This window comes from Aquarana catesbeiana, linkage group LG02, assembly GCF_042186555.1.
Source record: "Aquarana catesbeiana isolate 2022-GZ linkage group LG02, ASM4218655v1, whole genome shotgun sequence".
In the NCBI taxonomy this organism is placed as follows: domain Eukaryota; kingdom Metazoa; phylum Chordata; class Amphibia; order Anura; family Ranidae; genus Aquarana; species Aquarana catesbeiana.
The window spans coordinates 176,539,682-176,557,754 of NC_133325.1; the positions used below are offsets into that span (position 1 = coordinate 176,539,682).

Below are 18,073 nucleotides of genomic sequence, written 5' to 3' on the forward strand. Positions count from 1 at the left end.
TCTGACGGCAACTGGTTCCCCCGGCCAACGGAACCGTTACTTCTGGATGGACTGCAGGCCGCAGTCCCAGCCCTATGCTGCTCTCTTGCTTCTGGATAGGCCCTCAGACAGCCCAGCAGCCAGATGTCCCAGGATAACCCCTAGATTTATGGCCTAGCAGCCCGGGGCAATACAACACACGTCCACCCAGACAGCCGTCCAGGTGGCACAGAACCCCGATCACCTGACTCCACCCCAATAAATAGGCTCTCCCAGCAGACCAAGGGACCCAAGAAAATCCCTGCCCATTGGCTGAGACACCCCATTCATTCCTAATCTGTCCTTGCAATGCCCTTGGCTTATCTAATGCCACCAGATACCCAGGCCTTCTAGTGACAGAGGAGAGAAGTGCAACAATTCCAGAATTACGGTGAAATCAATTGACCTCCTATCAATTGGCCAAAGCAACTATCACTTGGCAGATAAATTTAATAGCCACCCTGTCTAAACATCAGGGTGCTACATAAACAATCCAAGCATGCAGCTCGGCAGACCAGGAAAGGGGGGGCGAGTAAATGCCCCCCCAAACCATACCAGGCCACATGCCCTCAACATGAGGGAGGCTTTGGGGCGGGGGCTCTGCAAAACCTCCAGCCTTGTCGAACGCTCCCGCCAAATGCCTGCTCCTCCATCTGACATTTGTTAAATAGCTAAGGGGTGGAGTCACCCGATGAAGTCAGTGGGTGACCCCCCTTCTTGTGATGTCACCGACCAGGTCGATGATGTCATAAGGGGGCAGGGTCACCTGCTGACGTCTTCAGGTGACTCCGCCCCTTACCTATTTAAGAAATGTCAGACGGAGGAGCAGGCAATCGGCGGGGAACGTTCAACGAGGCAGAGGTTTTTTTTTCTTTTTTCGGGTCCGGCGGTGGTGGAGGATGTCCTGATTGACAATGGATCTACATCAGGGGACATTGTTTTTTTATTTTTTAATAAAGGAATTGTCAAAAACTCATGTACTGTCTATCATCACTTTTTACACTTTTCTAATTTACCCCACACTCATTTACATAGGAGGGCAGGATCTGGGGGCCCCCTTGTTATAGGGGACTTCAAAATTCCAATAATCTCCCTGCCCGCAGATCCCCACAACCACAGCCCAGGGTTGTGGGGAAGAGGCCCTTGTCCCCATCAACACAGGGACAAGGTGCTTTGGGGTGGGGGGCACAGAGCCCCTCCCGCCCCATAGCACCTCCCCCCATGTTGAGGGCATGTGGCCTGGTATGGTTCAGGAAGGAGGGGGGCTCGCCTGTCCCCTTCCCCCTTTCCTCGCCTGCCGGGCTGCATGCTCAGTTAAGGGTCTGGTATGGATTTTGGAGGGATCCCACCCCTAAGGGGTTCCCCTTAGAATCCATACCAGATTTGAAGGGCCTGGTATGGATTGGGGGGGCACGCTGTTTTTTTTTTTTTTTTTTTTTTTTTTTATAATTTTCTATTGCCGGCATTGCTTTGTTTACATTTCAGCTGTCAGTGGGGAAGCCAGCTGACAGTTGATGAATCATCGGTTGTTAAGGACGACGTGGCGGCCGGCTTCCCGACCTGCTGCCTAACAACCAGCTATCTTTCACACAGAATTCAAATCGGTTGATTATTTTTCGACCGATCTGAATTCGAATCTCTTTGAAAATTTGGAATTCGTTAGAAAACGAATAAACAAAATTAATTTTAAAGAATTTCAATGAAATTTGTTACTATTTATTTGGTTGATTCGGATACATCCGAACTCCCCCTGAATAACCATAATATTTGTCCAAATTTGTATTCTGACCGAAATGAATTGCACATGTCTATTGAATGCCACATAAGAAGGCATTATAGTCAATTCACAGAAGGAAATAGCAGAGAGCTGGGACCAACGTAACAAAGGCTACCATCCAGGGCCGATCCTAGGGTCACAGACGCCTGGGTGCAGAAATATTTTGGGCGCCCCCACGGGGGCGTGGTCATCTTACTAACTCCTCCCCTTTGCAGATGTTTCTATGGCAATGACTCAAACACAGATATGCTCCCCTAAGGAGTCTTTGTTAACCTGGGATCCTCCCATGATCTCTTAACAATAAAGAGAACAAGATAGACTGCAAACATACTACAGGGGATGGTCAGAGACTGCAGTTATGATACAAGAAATGGTCAGAGACTGCAGACATAGTACAAGAGATGGTCAGAGACTGCAGACATGATACATAAGATGGTCAGAGACTGCAGACATGATACAAGAAATGGTCAGAGACTGCAAACATGCTACAGAAGATGGTCAGAGGCTGCAGTTATGATACAAGAGATGGTCAGAGACTGCAGACATGATACATGAGATGGTCAGAGACTGCAGACATAGTACAAGAGATGGTCAGAGACTGCAGACATAGTACAAGAGATGGTCAGAGACTGCAAACATAGTACAAGAGATGGTCAGAGACTGCAGACATACTACAGAAGATGGTCAAAGACTGCAGACATGATACAAGAGATGGTCAGAGACTGCAGACATAATACAAAAGATGGTCAGAGACTGCAGACATAATGCAAGAGATGATCAGAGACTGCAGACATAGTACAAGAGATGGTCAGAGACTGCAGACATAGTACAAGAGATGGTCAGAGACTGCAAACATAGTACAAGAGATGGTCAGAGACTGCAGACATACTACAGAAGATGGTCAAAGACTGCAGACATGATACAAGAGATGGTCAGAGACTGCAGACATGATAAAAGAGATGGTCGGAGACTGCAGACATGATAAAAGAGCTGGTCAGAGACTGCAGACATACTACAGAAGATGGTCATAGACTGCAGACATGATACAAGAGATGGTCAGAGGCTACAGATATGATACTAGAAATGGTGAGACTGCAGGCATAGTACAAGAGATGGTGAGAGGCTGCAGACATAGTACAAGAGATGGTCAGAGACTGCAGACATAGTACAAGAGATGGTCAGAGACTGCAGACATCATACATAAGATGGTCAGAAACTGCAGACATGATACAAGAAATGGTCAGTGACTACAAACATGATACAAGAAATAGTCAGGGACTGCAAACATGCTACAAAAGATGGTCAGAGGCTGCAGTTATGATACAAGAGATGGTCAGAGACTGTAAACATAGTACAAGAGATGGTCAGAGACTGCAGACATAGTACAAGAGATGGTCAGAGACTGCAGACATAATACAAGAGATGGTCAGAGACTGCAGACATAATGCAAAAGATGGTCAGAGACTGCAGACATAATGCAAAAGATGGTCAGAGACTGCAGACATAATGCAAGAGATGGTCAGAGACTGCAGACATAGTACAAGAGATGGTCAGAGACTGCAAACATAGTACAAGAGATGGTCAGAGACTGCAGACATAATACAGAAGATGGTCACAGACTGCAGACATGATACAAGAGATGGTCAGAGACAGCAGACATGATACAAGAGCTGGTCAGAGACTGCAGACATACTACAGAAGATGGTCATACACTGCAGATATGATACAAGAGATGGTCAGAGGCTGCAGATATGATACAAGAAATGGTCAGAGACTGCAGGTATAGTACAAGAGATGGTGAGAGACTGCAGACATAGTACAAGAGATGGTCAGAGACTGCAGACATACTACAGAAGATGGTCATAGACTGCAGACATGATGCAAGAGATGGTCAGAGGCTGCAGATATGATACAAGAAATGGTCAGAGACTGCAGACATACTACAGAAGATGGTCATAGACCGCAGACATGATACAAGAGATGGTTAGAGACTGCAGACATACTACAGAAGATGGTCAGAGACTGCAGACATGATACAAGAAATGGTCAGGGACTGCAAACATGCTACAGGAGATGGTTAGGGACTGCAGTTATGATACAAGAGATGGTCAGAGACTGCATACATAGTACAAGAGATGGTCAAAGACTCCATACATAGTACAAAAGATGGTCAGAGCCTGCATACATTGTACAAGAGATGGTCAGAGCCTGAATACATTGTACAAGAGATGGTTAGAGCCTGAATACATTGTACAAGAGATGGTTAGAGCCTGAATACATTGTACAAGAGATGGTTAGATCCTGAATACATTGTACAAGAGATGATCAAAGACAGCAAACATACTACAGGAGATGGTCAAAGACTGCAGATATGATACAAGAGATGGTCAGAGACTGGCTGCGTTTGATGGGCACAGTGGCTGCGTTTGATGGGCACAGTGGCTGTGTTTGATGGGCACAGTAGCTGCTTTTAATGGGCACAGTGGCTGCGTTTGGTGGGCACAGTGGCTGCGTTTGATGGGCACAGTAGCTGCTTTTAATGGGCACAGTGGCTGCTTTTAATGTGCACAGTGGCTGCGTTTGATGGACACAGTGTCTGCTTTTAGGGGGGCACAGTGTCTGCTTTTAGGCGGGGCACAGTGGCTGCGTTTGATGGGCACAGTGGCTACGTTTGATGGGCACAGTAGCTGCTTTTAATAGGCACAGTGGCTGGGTTTGATGGGCACAGTGGCTGCTTTTAGGTGGGGCACAGTAGCTGCTTTTAATGGGCACAGTGGCAGCGTTTGATGGGCACAGTGGCAGCATTTAATGGGCACAGTGGCAGCGTTTGATGGGCACAGTGGCTGCTTTTAGGTGGGGCACAGTGGCTACGTTTGATGGGCACAGTAGCTGCTTTTGATGGGCACAGTGGCTGCGTTTGATGGGCACAGTGGCTGCGTTTGATGGTACAGTGGCTGCGTTTGATGGGCACAGTGGCAGCGTTTGATGGGCACAGTGGCTGCGTTTGATGGGCACAGTGGCAGCTTTTGATGGGCACAACAGTGGCTGTGTCTGATGGGCAGAGTGGCAGCTTTTGATGGGCAGAGTGGCAGCTTTTGATGGGCACAATGGCAGTTTTTGATGGGCACAGTGGCAGTTTTTGATGGGCACAGTGGCAGCTTTTGATGGGCACAGTGGCAGCTTTTGATGGGCAGAGTGGCAGTTTTTGATGGGCACAGTGGCAGTTTTTAACGGGCACAGTGGCAGCTTTTGATGGGCACAGTGGCAGCTTTGATGGGCACAGTGGCAGCTTTGATGGGCAGAGTGGCAGCTTTTGATTGGCACAGCGGCAGTTTTTGATGGGCACAGTGGCAGCTTTTGACGGGCAGAGTGGCAGCTTTTGATGGGCAGAGTGGCAGCTTTTGATGGGCAGAGTGGCAGCTTTTGATGGGCACAGTGGCTGCGTTTGATGGGCACAATGGCTGCGTTTGATGGCACAGTGGCTGCGTTTGATAGGCACAGTGACAGCCGCAGATGGGCACAACAGTGGCTGTGTCTGATGGGCACAGTGGCTGTGTTTGATGGGCACAGTGGCAGCTTTTAATGGGCACAGTGGCAGTTTTTGATGGGCACAGTGGCAGCTTTTGATGGGAACAGTGGCAGCTTTTGATGGGCAGAGTGGCAGCTTTTGATGGGCAGAGTGGCAGCTTTTGATGGGCACAGTGGCAGCTTTTGATGGGCAGAGTGGCAGCTTTTGATGGGCACAGTGGCAGCTTTTGATGGGCAGAGTGGCAGCTTTTGAAGGGGCAGAGTGGCAGCTTTAATGGGCAGAGTGGCAGCTTTTGATGAGCAGAGTGGCAGCTTTTGATGGGCTGTGGGCACAACAGTAGCTGTGTTTGATGGGCAGCACAGACTACTTACTTCCAACTTCCTTGACCGGCCTGGACGCCTGGTGCAGACAGTGCAGGGACAGGGAGGCAGGCAGCCGCAGATCTACTCTCTCCGGGAGGATTTCTTCCTGTTCCTCTTCTCTTCTCTTCTCTCTTCTTCAAACCAGCCAGCACAAGTCCGCTGCAGCCGCTCCGGCTCCGCTCCCTCTTCTTAGCCACGCTCACACTGTCTGAAGATGGCTGAGGTGGGCGGACCTCCGAGCTTCTTTACTAGCCGCGGAGGCGGAGTGCAAGGAATGCTGGGGCGGCCGCGGCGCACCCTGAATGCTGGGGCGGCCGCGGCGTCCCTGAGTGACGTCACTCTGCTTCACAGCTAGACGCCGGCCGGCGATTCTAGCTCGGCGCCCCTCTTCTGAAGAGAAATGACAGCGCTGGGGTGCGGTGCACCCCGGCCAGGATCGTCCCTGCTACCATCAGTAACACACTACGCCGCCAGGGACTCAGATCCTGCAGTGCCAGACGTGTCCCCCTGCTTAAGCCAGTACATGTCCGGGCCCGTCTGAGGTTTGCTAGAGAGCATTTGGATGATCCAGAAGAGGATTGGGAGAATGTCATATGGTCAGATGAAACCAAAGTAGAACTGTTTGGTAGAAACACAACTCGTCGTGTTTGGAGGAGAGAGAATGCTGGGTTGCAACCAAAGAACACCATACCTACTGTGAAGCATGGGGGTGGCAACATCATGCTTTGGGGCTGTTTCTCTGCACAGGGAACAGGACGACTGATCCATGTACATGAAATAATGAATGGGGCCATGTATCATGAGATTTTGAGTGCAAACCTCCTCACATCAGCAAGGGCATTGAAGATGAAACGTGGCTCGGTCTTTCAGCATGACAATGATCCCAAACACACCGCCCGGGCAACGAAGGCTTTGTAAGAAGCATTTCAAGGTCCTGGAGTGGCCTAGCCAGTCTCCAGATCTCAACCCCATAGAAGACCTTTGGAGGGAGATGAAAGTCCGTGTTGCCCAGCGACAACCCCAAAACATCACTGTTCTAGAGGAGATCTGCATGGAGGAAGGGGCCAACATACCAGCAACAGTGTGTGACAACCTTGTGAAGACTTACAGAAAATGTTTGACCTCTGTCATTGCCAACAAAGGATATATAACAGAGTATTGAGATAAACTTTTGATATTGACCAAATACTTATTTTCCCCCATAATTTGCAAATAAATTCTTTCAAAAATCAGACAATTTGATTGTCTGTATTTGTTTCCACATTTTGTCTCTCATAGTTGAGGTATACCTATGATGACAATTACAGGCCTCTCTCATCTTTTTAAGAGGGAGAACTTGCACAATTGGTGGCTGACTAAATACTTTTTTGCCCCACTGTATGTAAACGCTGTTCAAATCACACATGTGAAGTATCACCGTGAACGTTAGAGTGAGAGCAATAAATCTAGCCCTAGACCTCCTCTATAACTCAAAACATGTAACCAGTAAAAAATTTTAAAATGTCGCCTATGGGGATTTTTAAGTACCGAAGTTTGGCGCCATTCTATGAGCGTGTGCAATTTTGAGGCGTGACATGTTAGGTATCTATTTACATCATCTTTCACATTATGCAATAAAATTGGGCTTAGATTATAACCATCTTCTTAAATTTGAATAAAATTGAAAATAATGGAATTAAAAAAACAATGGAATAGACTATAATAGAAATAATATAACCATTTTCCAAAATTCAAATAGAATCAATTCAAATTTGAATAGAATAGAAAAGAATAGTGTAGAGTAGAATAGAAAAAAAAACAACAGATTAGAATAGAATGAATATAACCATCTTCCTATTCTAATCTATTATTTTCTATTCTATTCAAATTTGAATTGATTCTATTTGAATTTTGGGAAATGGTATTATTCTTTCTATTCTATTTTTTTTTATATATTATTTTTCTATTTGTTTATTCTATTCTATTGTATTATTTTATTTACTATTCTGTTATTTTCTATTCCATTCTTTTATATTCTATTCACATTTGAATTGATTCTATTTGAATTTTGGAAAATGGTTATATTCTTTCTTTCTATTCTATTATAGTCTATTGTATTCTATTCTTTTTTTCTATTCTATACTTTTCTATTGTATTCTTTTCTTATGTATTCAAATGTATTCAGAATTTGAATTTCAGAAGATGGTTATATTCTATGTTATTCTATTCTATTCTATTTGTTTCTATTATATTCTAGTCTATTCTGTTCTTTTATTTTCTATTCTATTTTGTTCTGTTTTATTTTCTGTTATATTCTTTTCTATGCTATTATTTTTTTTTCTATTCTATTCCTTTATTTTCTATTCTATTTTATTCTCTTTGGAAATTGGAAAATTATTCGAAATTTGAAAACTTTGCGAATACGAATTTGAAAAGATGGGTTTTTTTGTTATTTTGGATTCATTTAAATGGATGATCTGAATCGGATGTATCTGAATTTCCGAATTACAATAGTACCGAATTTAAATGAATCCAAAATAACAAAAAAAATTCGGACCGTTCAGAAATTCGGAAATTCTAATAATTTTCAATTCGGACCTAAACAGACCACACATGTCTACTACTCAGTTCTTGGCTGGGAGGGGGCGATGAAGCCCTCAGTAGGAGGCAGCTCCCTGGCACCAAGCGCAGAGGTTATGTGGTCTGCGTGCGGGCAACACGGGATGCAATGGCCAAGGGGAGGTGGGGGCCAGGTGGGCGACCGTGAAACATACTTTCTGGGCGAGCCTCCCAGGGATTGGCTGAGGTCAGGTAAAGATTCATAGCCCAGTGGTTAACTGTCGTACTCTTCTTCTGGAAGCTTCTTCCAGAGACAGGCAGGAACAATCAATCAAGAAGACCTGACCAGGCCTAGAAGAAAACAGCCTTCCAGTGGAGAGAGTGATTTTAATATGGACACACAGGTTAAAGAAAATGGGGCGGGGGGACAAACAAAAACATAAAAAAAGACTCAATGGACTCTGGTCTTTTTTTGCTGTCACTCTTCTATGTTTTGTTGACACAATTTTTTTTCTTATGAGAATATATACTTGCCAATTCATAAATGACTGTTACTGCCATTACCTATAATTATTATTATTATTATTTTTTTCTTACTGTTCTTTATCTTGTCCAAAATATTTTTCCAGGACTCTGGGGACTGGTGAATAATGCTGGCATTAGTGGTCCAGTTGCTCCAATTGGTTGGCTGAAAAATGATGACTTTTTAAAACCTTTGAAAGTGAATTTACTCGGAATGATTGATGTAACTCTTACGTTACTACCCCTTATCAGACGAGCCAGTGGACGAATTGTTAATGTTTCCAGCATCCTTGGCAGGGTGGCACTCGTTCCAGGTGGTTACACTATATCTAAATTTGGCGTGGAGGCATTCTCTGACACCCTAAGGTAATTAGACATCCCATGTGATACACAAACATTGCAAAATTCACTAAGTTATAGAGCAAAAAAATTGTATTTCAAAGACAAACCCGACATCATAAACAGGTATGAAAAACAACAATTGTCACAAGTGTAGCGGTAGCCCCGTAGGAGCTGCTGAGTATTGTGGTCCATCTGTCACCCTGCCCAGACAGGCACACGATTTCCAGCTTCCATAGACATGAAACTCCTTGCACTTGTTTTTGTATTGTTATTGAGGGGAAATAAACTTGGATAGGGATGGGGAACTTATGAGATGCCCAGATAATCAAGGTCAAAGTTGGGACTTCTATATACATCACAGTATACACACTCCTCTTTTCCTCCCGCACATCACTTCCTTTCAGATCATCACTCCTCTCTCCTCCTGCACATCGCTTTCTTTCTTTCACTCTCCAGACTAGCTAACACTGATTTGGTAGGCCTGACACTGGCTCAGCCAGGCCTAAAGCAGATGCCTTTTACAGGCAGGGACCGCAGGCCCCTATGGTGTAGCAAAAAGATTTCCAGTGCTAGCTGTCCCTGTGGCTACTGCTCCCAGTACCACCTCTTCAGGCACTGACAGCCCTCCAGAGACTGCAGACATGATACACAAGATGGTCAGAGACTGCAGACCTACTACAGGAGATGGTCAGCGACTGCAGACATGATACAGGAGATGGTCAGAGACTACAGACCTACTACAGGAGATGGTCAGAGACTGCGGACATGATACAAGAGAGGGTCAGAGACTGCGGACATGATACAAGAGAGGGTCAGAGACTGCGGACATGATACAAGAGAGGGTCAGAGACTGCAGACATGATACAAGAGAGGGTCAGAGACTGCAGACATAGGGGGGTTATGATCTGCTGACAGAAACAAATGGGAAAAAAACACAGTATCAAGGCAGAATAGTTCTCTTCCTGATGGGAGGGGCCCCTCCCCGGCTCCTTAGAAAAGTTGAAGCAAAGATCAAACCTCACCCTCAGTGTCCTTTAACAGGAAAGGTCCATGCATTGGGCACAACATACTAGAGGGTGCCACACAAGATTTAACAGAAACCACAATAAGAGGTCCAATCAGGATATCCAAATCATTTGGTGGAGGGAGGATTATGGTATTGGGCTGTTTTTCAGGGGTTGGGCTTGGCCCCTTAGTTTCAGTGAAGGGAACAATAAAGGCGTCAGCATACCAAGACATTTTGGACAATATCAGGCTCCCAACCCTGTGGGAACAATTTGGGGATGGTCCCTTCCTGATCCAACATGACTGCGCACCAGTGCACAAAGCAAGGTCAATAAAGACATGGATGAGAGAGTTTGGAGTGGAGGAACTTGACCTCTACTCGATAGAACACCTTTGGAATGAATTGGAGCGGAGACTGCGAGCCAGGCCTTCTTGTCCAACATCAGTGCCTGACCTCACAAATCTGCTTCTGGAAGAATGGTCAAACATTCCCATAGACAAACTCCTAAACCTTGTGGACAGCCTTCCCAGAGGAGTTGAAGCTGGTATAGCTGAAAAGAGTGAGCCAACTCAATTTTGAAGCCTACGGACTAAGACTGGGATGCCATTAAAGTCCCTTAGCGTGTAAAGACAGGTGTCCCAATACTCTTGACAACATAGTATATTTCCAATAGATATTTTGAATTGTTATTTCACCCAGTGTCCAGCATATGTTTTCAGTAGAAATGAGCTTGGCCATCTCTGAACGCATTTCCAACTGGAACTCTAAACTTTTTTTTTTTTTGTACTACAATGAGCTGCAGGCTGGATCCTTTCTTGTCCTGCGGCTCATTGAAGTCATTATAGTACAAAAAAGTAGGAATTTGGCAGTTCAGGTTAGGGATGATTTTGGAGGACTCCTGAGCTCATCTTTAGTTTTCAGTGGTAGACATATTTTCTGCAGTTACATATTTAAAATCTCTTCTATTTTGCAAATGTCATATTTGATCCTGCAGATCCCTTGTCTAGTTTTATCTAAAAGTGGACCTTGCAGTAAAATGCTAGGTCAACGTATAGGGTCTTGCCCCTCTTGTAGCAATTTGCACCTCAAAAGTATTGTACCTTTTTGTAGTGATACCCCCTAGAGGGCCGCTGGATTTTGCGCCCCCCTATTCCTGCACAGCCAGGCAACACACATTTTCAACTCTCATTCAGATACAAGGAATCTGTCCATGGGCTTGTTTTTGTTGTTTTATTTGGGAAAACAGCTTTGATAGGGTACAGGGATTATAGGATCCCCAACTTGACTTGAAGAACAAATGAGGACAACTTCCTTCTCTATATACTCAGCAAAAATGACAAATCCTCGACTGTATTCCCTCTGGAACAGCAACAGTCTTACTGGGAATGTCAATGAAAATTCCCCTTGTAGGAGCTCTGTGTCCCCTGTGTGGAATCCTTAGCAAAGTCCCAACTTGCGGGAGCTCTATGTCCCCTCTCTTGAAAATACTAGCCTACTTGGCAGCTTGGTGAAATGTCCCAGGAGAAGGGATTAGGTTTAGCTTGTTGGCACTGTCCCAGAAAGCTTGCTAGATATAGCAACAGGTGGCTCTCTCCCTTTTGGGCCCTGGGGTCTAGAGGTACTCACACTGTCCCTGGAAACCCTGCTGCTTTTGAAAAGACTGCTGTTCAGACCTCCTGCTCCCCAGGTTATTCCTTGCAAGCCAGGGGGTCACCTAGAAGAGACTGTGGGGTAGTAGAGATCCCTCTGTCCTTCTTCCTTTCTCAGCTCCGAGCCTGGAGGCAGAGCCCCCCTCAGTTCCAGGGTCCCCTCCCAGACTCTCACTCCACCTTCCACCCGACTTCCCTGCTGGCTAGGCTCCACAATATTTATGGGCTGATCCAGCCACCCTGCCAGGCCTCCTGCCCGAGAATTAGCCAGATCCCCACAAACATGCAGATCAGGACCTCCTGGCCTCCACCCACTAGCTTCTAGAAACTTCTCCAAGCTTCTAGAACTAGGAGAGGTACCAGAGGCCTGACCTACAGTTAACCCCAATCAATTAACCCGACTCACCCAGCTACTGTGATTTAAAAACAAATTTGCATACACTATGAACTGGAGGATGCTACATTCAATCAACTTTTTTCTTATGCTTGCTTTACTAACACCCGTCTTCCACCTGCAGCATTCGGCAAGGGTGACATCATGCATCTTCTGGTTAGATCTGGGGAATACAGGGTGGCTCAAATCTTAACAGAAGGCATTCTTTCGTTGGACTGGAGTGTTGTCTTCTGATATTTAGGGTACTCAGTACTCCAGTGAGGATCTTCTTTTATTTACATGTACTATTTTTTTAATATGGGGCAGGGAGCCCAGACCTTATAGGTGGGGCATTGCATTGTACTGGGTCCAGGTCCAGGGCCCCCTTCCCCTGTAAAGATCACTCCCTCATAGTATTGAAATCATGTAGCCAAATAACTGCTTGATAGACTCTACTGGACCAAGCCAATTTTTGACACTTGTTTCAGTATTTTTTGCTAGAAAATTACTTAGAACTCCCAAACATTATATACATTTTTTAGCAAAGACTCTGGAGAGTAAAATGGTTGTCATTGCAATATTTTATGTCACACAGTATTTGCGCGGCGTTATTTCAAACTAAATTTTCTGGGAAAAAATACGCTTTTTTGAATTAAAAAATAAGAAAACAGTAAAGTTAGCAACATTTTTTTATATAATGTGAAAAATAATGTTACGCTGAGTAAATTGATACCTAACATGTCATGCTTCAAAATTGTGCATGCTCGTGGAATGGCGACAAACATTGGTACTTAAAAATCTCCATAGTCAACGTTTAAAAGTTTCTACATGTTACCAGTTTAGAGTTACAGAGAAGGTCTTGGGCTAGAATTATTGCACTCGCTCTAATGATCGCGACGATACCTCACATGTGTGGTTTGAACACCGTTTACATATATGGGGGCGCAACTTGCATATGCGTTCGCTTCTGTGCGCGAGCTTCGAGGGACAGGGTGCTTTAAAAAAATGTATATATTTTTTTCTTATTTATTTTATATTTTTTTATTTTTACACTGTCCCTTTTACAAGAAAACGTTTTGATTACTTCTATTCCTATTATAGGGAGTGTAAACATCCCTTGTAATAGAAAAAAAAAGCAGGACAGGGTCTCTTTAATGTGAGATCTGCAGTCAAAAAGACCTCAGATCTCACATTTACACTTAAAAGCAAAAAAATAAATAAAAAAATGTCTTTAAAAAAAAATAAAAAATTGACCCTTTTATGGCTGGAGGGTGGAAGTGACGTTTGACGTCGCTCCGTTCCCCCAAGAGCATAGAGTTGAGTGGGGGCCATCTTGCCCTCAGTCGACTTCCTGCCCATCCATTCCAGGGATCAGATCATTTCCGCCGCTACCCACGGCTCCAGTAAGCGGCGGAGACCATCAGGACACAGCGGGAGGAGGGGGGCAGCCCTTCCGCCGCCCATAAAAGTGATCTCATGGCAAATCCACTGCTGAGAGCGCTTTTATGTTATAGCAGGCCGCTCACCAGCTATCTGCTGCCATAACCCCGGTATTTAAAGGCAAAGTAGCAACGTATATCCACGGTGGGCGGTCCGGAAGTGGTTAAAGCAATAGTAAATTCTAAAAAAAAAAAGCATACTAGCACATTATGAAGGACTTACCTGAAAACGAAGCCCACCAGCGGTTTGCTGTCACTGCTGTAGGTGCTTCCATCTTCACCCGGTCTTCCTTCCGGGTTCGTCTGCTTGACTGGCCCCAGCCGCGATGACGTCACTCCCGCATATGCAGCTGGAGTTTTGGCCGCGGCACACAGCTCTGAAGGAACAGCACGGGTATGTTGTTCCTTCAAAGCGCATGCACCGGTGATGTCATCGGCTGCTGCTGGCGGCTAGAATATCTCCTAAATGGTGTACATAGTACATAGTAGGTGAGGTTGAAAAAAGACACAAGTCCATCAAGTCCAACCTATGTGTGTGATTATGTGTCAGTATTACATTACATATCCCTGTATATTGCGGTCATTCAGGTGATTATCTAATAGTTTCTTGAAGCTATCAATGCTCCCCGCTGAGACCACCGCCTGTGGAAGGGAATTCCACATCCTTGCCGCTCTTACAGTAAAGAACCCTCTACGTAGTTTAAGGTTAAACCTCTTTTCTTCTAATTGTAATGAGTGGCCACGAGTCTTATTAAACTCTCTTCTGCAAAAAAGTTTTATCCCTATTGTGGGGTCACCAGTACAGTATTTGTAAATTGAAATCATATCCCCTCTCAAGCGTCTCTTCTCCAGAGAGAATAAGTTCAGTGCTCGCAACCTTTCCTCATAACTAATATCCTCCAGACCCTTTATTAGCTTTGTTGCCCTTCTTTGTACTCGCTCCATTTCCAGTACGTCCCTCCTGAGGACTGGTGCCCAGAACTGGACAGCATACTCCAGGTGCGGGCGGACCAGAGTCTTGTAGAGCGGGAGAATTATCGTTTTATCTCTGCAGTTGATCCCCCTTTTAATGCATGCCAATATTCTGTTTGCTTTATTAGCAGCAGCTTGGCATTGCATGCCATTGCTGATCCTATCATCCACTACGTACGTTTAGGAGATATTTATTTTACCTACAGGTAAGCCTTATTACAAGCTTACCAGTAGGTAAAAATAATAAATGAGAGTTTACTATCAATTTAACATTTGTGTATCTGGGTCAGTTGAGTGCAGAAGTAAGCGCACACCTGTGACCCACAGGAGAAATAAGGCCAATAGAGCATTAAATTTTCCCCCAAATCCTCCTCATACACGCCCTCACTTATTTACACCCCTGGTCCCCAGAACGAGGTAAGGGGGAAATCTTTCAATAGGGATACTCCCCTAAAGTTTCCCTCAGATTTTCATTAACCTTCTGTTCCTTTTCTAAGACAGGAAGGGAAGTAAAATATATCCAGTAGTACCAATGGCAAAAAAAAAAAAAAAAACTGTCAGGGGTTTTAACCCTTCCCTGCTCTATCAAAAACAAAAATGAAGAAAAAGTTTTGGCTATGCATATTTTAAACTGAAATGGTTGGAACAGGCAAGGTCATATTTTTTATTGGGTCCTCTTCTCCTGCCAGATTCAGACAGTGTATATGACTTCATGTCATCACACACATGCTTGAAACTTTCTGTTGTCAGAAAATTCTAACAGGCAAAATAGAAGCAACTACAGTTTTCACATACTTGCACTGGTAGATGAATGGGAGGCATTTGCTATGTGTGGTACGGTGCAACAATGAGTATATCCACTTGTGTGGTCCTCTTAATGGTTCCTTAAGACCTGAAATAATCATTGTCCTAAAAACTGATTTTGTTTCTGAGCAGTAGCAGACGCTCTTGACCAATTTTTTTCCAGGGAACTAGCAATCAACCAGGTAAAATTTTCTTTAGATGGAAGATCAAAGATCATAGGGTCCAGAGTGGTGAAGAGATTGTGAAATAGAAGTCATCTGTGTTAGGGCTGTTGCCTCATCCATTTAGAAAACATTTGAATGTGGCTAAAATTAAAGTGGTATTAGGGTCGTTGTCCTGCTGGAAGGTGAATCTGCGCCCCAGTCTCAAGTCTTTTGCAGACTCTAACAGATTTTCTTCTAAGATTGCCCTGTATTTGGCTCTATCCAGGGCCAGTGCTAGACTATTTTGCACCCTAGGCAAGACCAGCAACTTGCACCCCCCCCCCCCCAAAAAAAACAAAACAACAACAACAAAAAAAAACCACACTGAATGGCTTTGTGCAGTGTCATTAAATAATAGCACAACACACTCTTTGATCACAGATCCCAGTGTGTATTGTGTGACAATATGACAGTGCACTTTCTAATTATTTCACTGTGAACACCAGGGCCTGATTGCAAGTGCGACCTTTGCGACCCTGGCCGTTTGGCCTGGATTAAGAGCATCATGGGCCTGGTGCTGAGGATTTTGGTGGGCTCTGGATCATGAAGCCCCTTGCCCTGTATGATACATTAAAATTTTCTCTACAGCCCCGCCTTAACCATCACTTGTGCCTAGGCATTCTTTCCATCACCACCCACTGCACCTGGGACCCCTTTCCTCATCATCTACTGTGCCTGCAGCCTCCCTTGCCTTACCACCCACTGCACCCACAGCCCTCTTCCCTCACCACCTACCATGCCTGTAGCCCTCCTTTAGGCCCCATTCACACTAGCGCGTTTTTTGATGCATTTTGCATTTTGCAGAAATGCACGGGAATTTTTTAACATGGGTTCCTATGGAACATGTTCACATCAATGCTTTTTTGTATCTCTGCGTTTTTGGAAAGGGTCGGGGACTTTTTTTCATGCAAAAAGCAGCGTTTTGCATGTAATGGTTTTCAATGGACAAGCATCAAAAACGCAAGTGCTGCGTTTTTGCAGCGTTTTTGCAGCGTTTTTGGTGCATTTTTGCCGTTTTTTTTTTTTTTTTGTAATTTTTTTTTAAGACTGTAAAAAAAATGAAAAAAAAAAAAAAAAAAAAAAAAAACGCAAAACGCAAATCGCGGCAAAAACGCGGCAAAAACGCGGCTCAAAAACGCGGCAAGCATGAAAAAAAACCTCCAAAAACGCTCAAAAGCAACATGCATAGGTGTGAATCGAGCCTTATTGCAGAAATACTACAGGAGATGATCAGAGACTGCAAACATGGTACAGGAGATGATCAGAGACTGCAGATATAGTACAGGAGATGATCAGAGACTGCGGACATAGTACAGGAGATGATCAGAGACTGCGGACACAGTACAGGAGATGATCAGAGACTGCGGACATAGTACAGGAGATGATCAGAGACTGCAGACATAGTACAGGAGATGATCAGAGACTGCAGACATAGTACAGGAGATGATCAGAGACTGCGGACATAGTACAGGAGATGATCAGAGACTGCGGACATAGTACAGGAGATGATCAGAGACTGCGGACGTAGTACAGGAGATGATCAGAGACTGCAGACATAGTACAGGAGATGATCAGAGACTGCAGACATAGTACAGGAGATGATCAGAAACTGCAGAGATGGTACAGGAGATGATCAGAGACTGCAGACATGGTACAGGAGATGATCAGAGACTGCGGACATAGTACAGGAGATGATCAGAGACTGCGGACATGGTACAGGAGACGATCAGAGACTGCGGACATAGTACAGGAGATGATCAGAGACTGCAGACATAGTACAGGAGATGATCAGAGACTGCGGATATAGTACAGGAGATGATCAGAGACTGCGGACATGGTACAAGTGTTTCCTAGGCTAGCAGTGACCAGTGTGTAAATACATTGATCACTGCACTATGTGTAAACAGGAGTTTACAAGATATAACCATGTGCCAAAAAAACAAAAGTCATTTCTCAAGCACAGGAGGACAGTAAATGGTTAACAGGTCTGAGAAGCTCCCAGCCTGACCAGATAATTCCTTCAAAGATAACAAATAAAAGGTCAAACAAATCCTGGATGGAATATATAGCTATAGAAAGAGCTGCAGTGTCTTGCAGAAGTCTAATCAGCATTCTCCTGTCCTGTGTTCAGTGTAAATAAAAACACAGATAAAAAGCAGTGTGAGAAGACAGAGAGGAATCCCTCGATGGGAGAAGGAGAACACACTGATCCATTTCTGCAGCCAGCAATCCATTGTGATCTCATGTTTGATCTCATACCTTCTTCATCATACTCAGGTATGTCGGATCCTCTCCATCCCGCCCTGCTCTGGCCACTAGCATCTTCTAGTCAAATGTGGCGGGCTGGGCAATCTGATTGGCTAAGGAGGTAGTAGGAGGCGGAGCAACTTAGCAGTGACGCCCTCCCACTCAGAAGAGCAGCGCTATTGGCTGCCTGCCCTGTTACACAGATGTCCCTCTCCCTCCAGCATGTGTGAAAGCCGATGGGAGGGAGAGGGGAGAAGCTGCACACCGCACTGCAAGGCTACCACCCGCCCGC

The 18,073-nt window shown here is 44.8% G+C and overlaps 1 protein-coding gene across 4 annotated transcripts in view; it reads left to right on the forward strand.

Moving 5' to 3' along the window:
• Positions 1 to 18,073, forward strand: part of LOC141127431 (17-beta-hydroxysteroid dehydrogenase type 6-like) — a 110,076-nt gene that overhangs the window by 54,999 nt on the left and 37,004 nt on the right. For all 4 annotated transcript variants that reach the window (XM_073613859.1, XM_073613857.1, XM_073613856.1 and 1 more), the window contains one exon: positions 8,854 to 9,112. In XM_073613859.1, the coding sequence (XP_073469960.1) occupies positions 8,854 to 9,112 (259 nt within the window). The remainder of the gene's footprint in view (positions 1 to 8,853; positions 9,113 to 18,073) is intronic.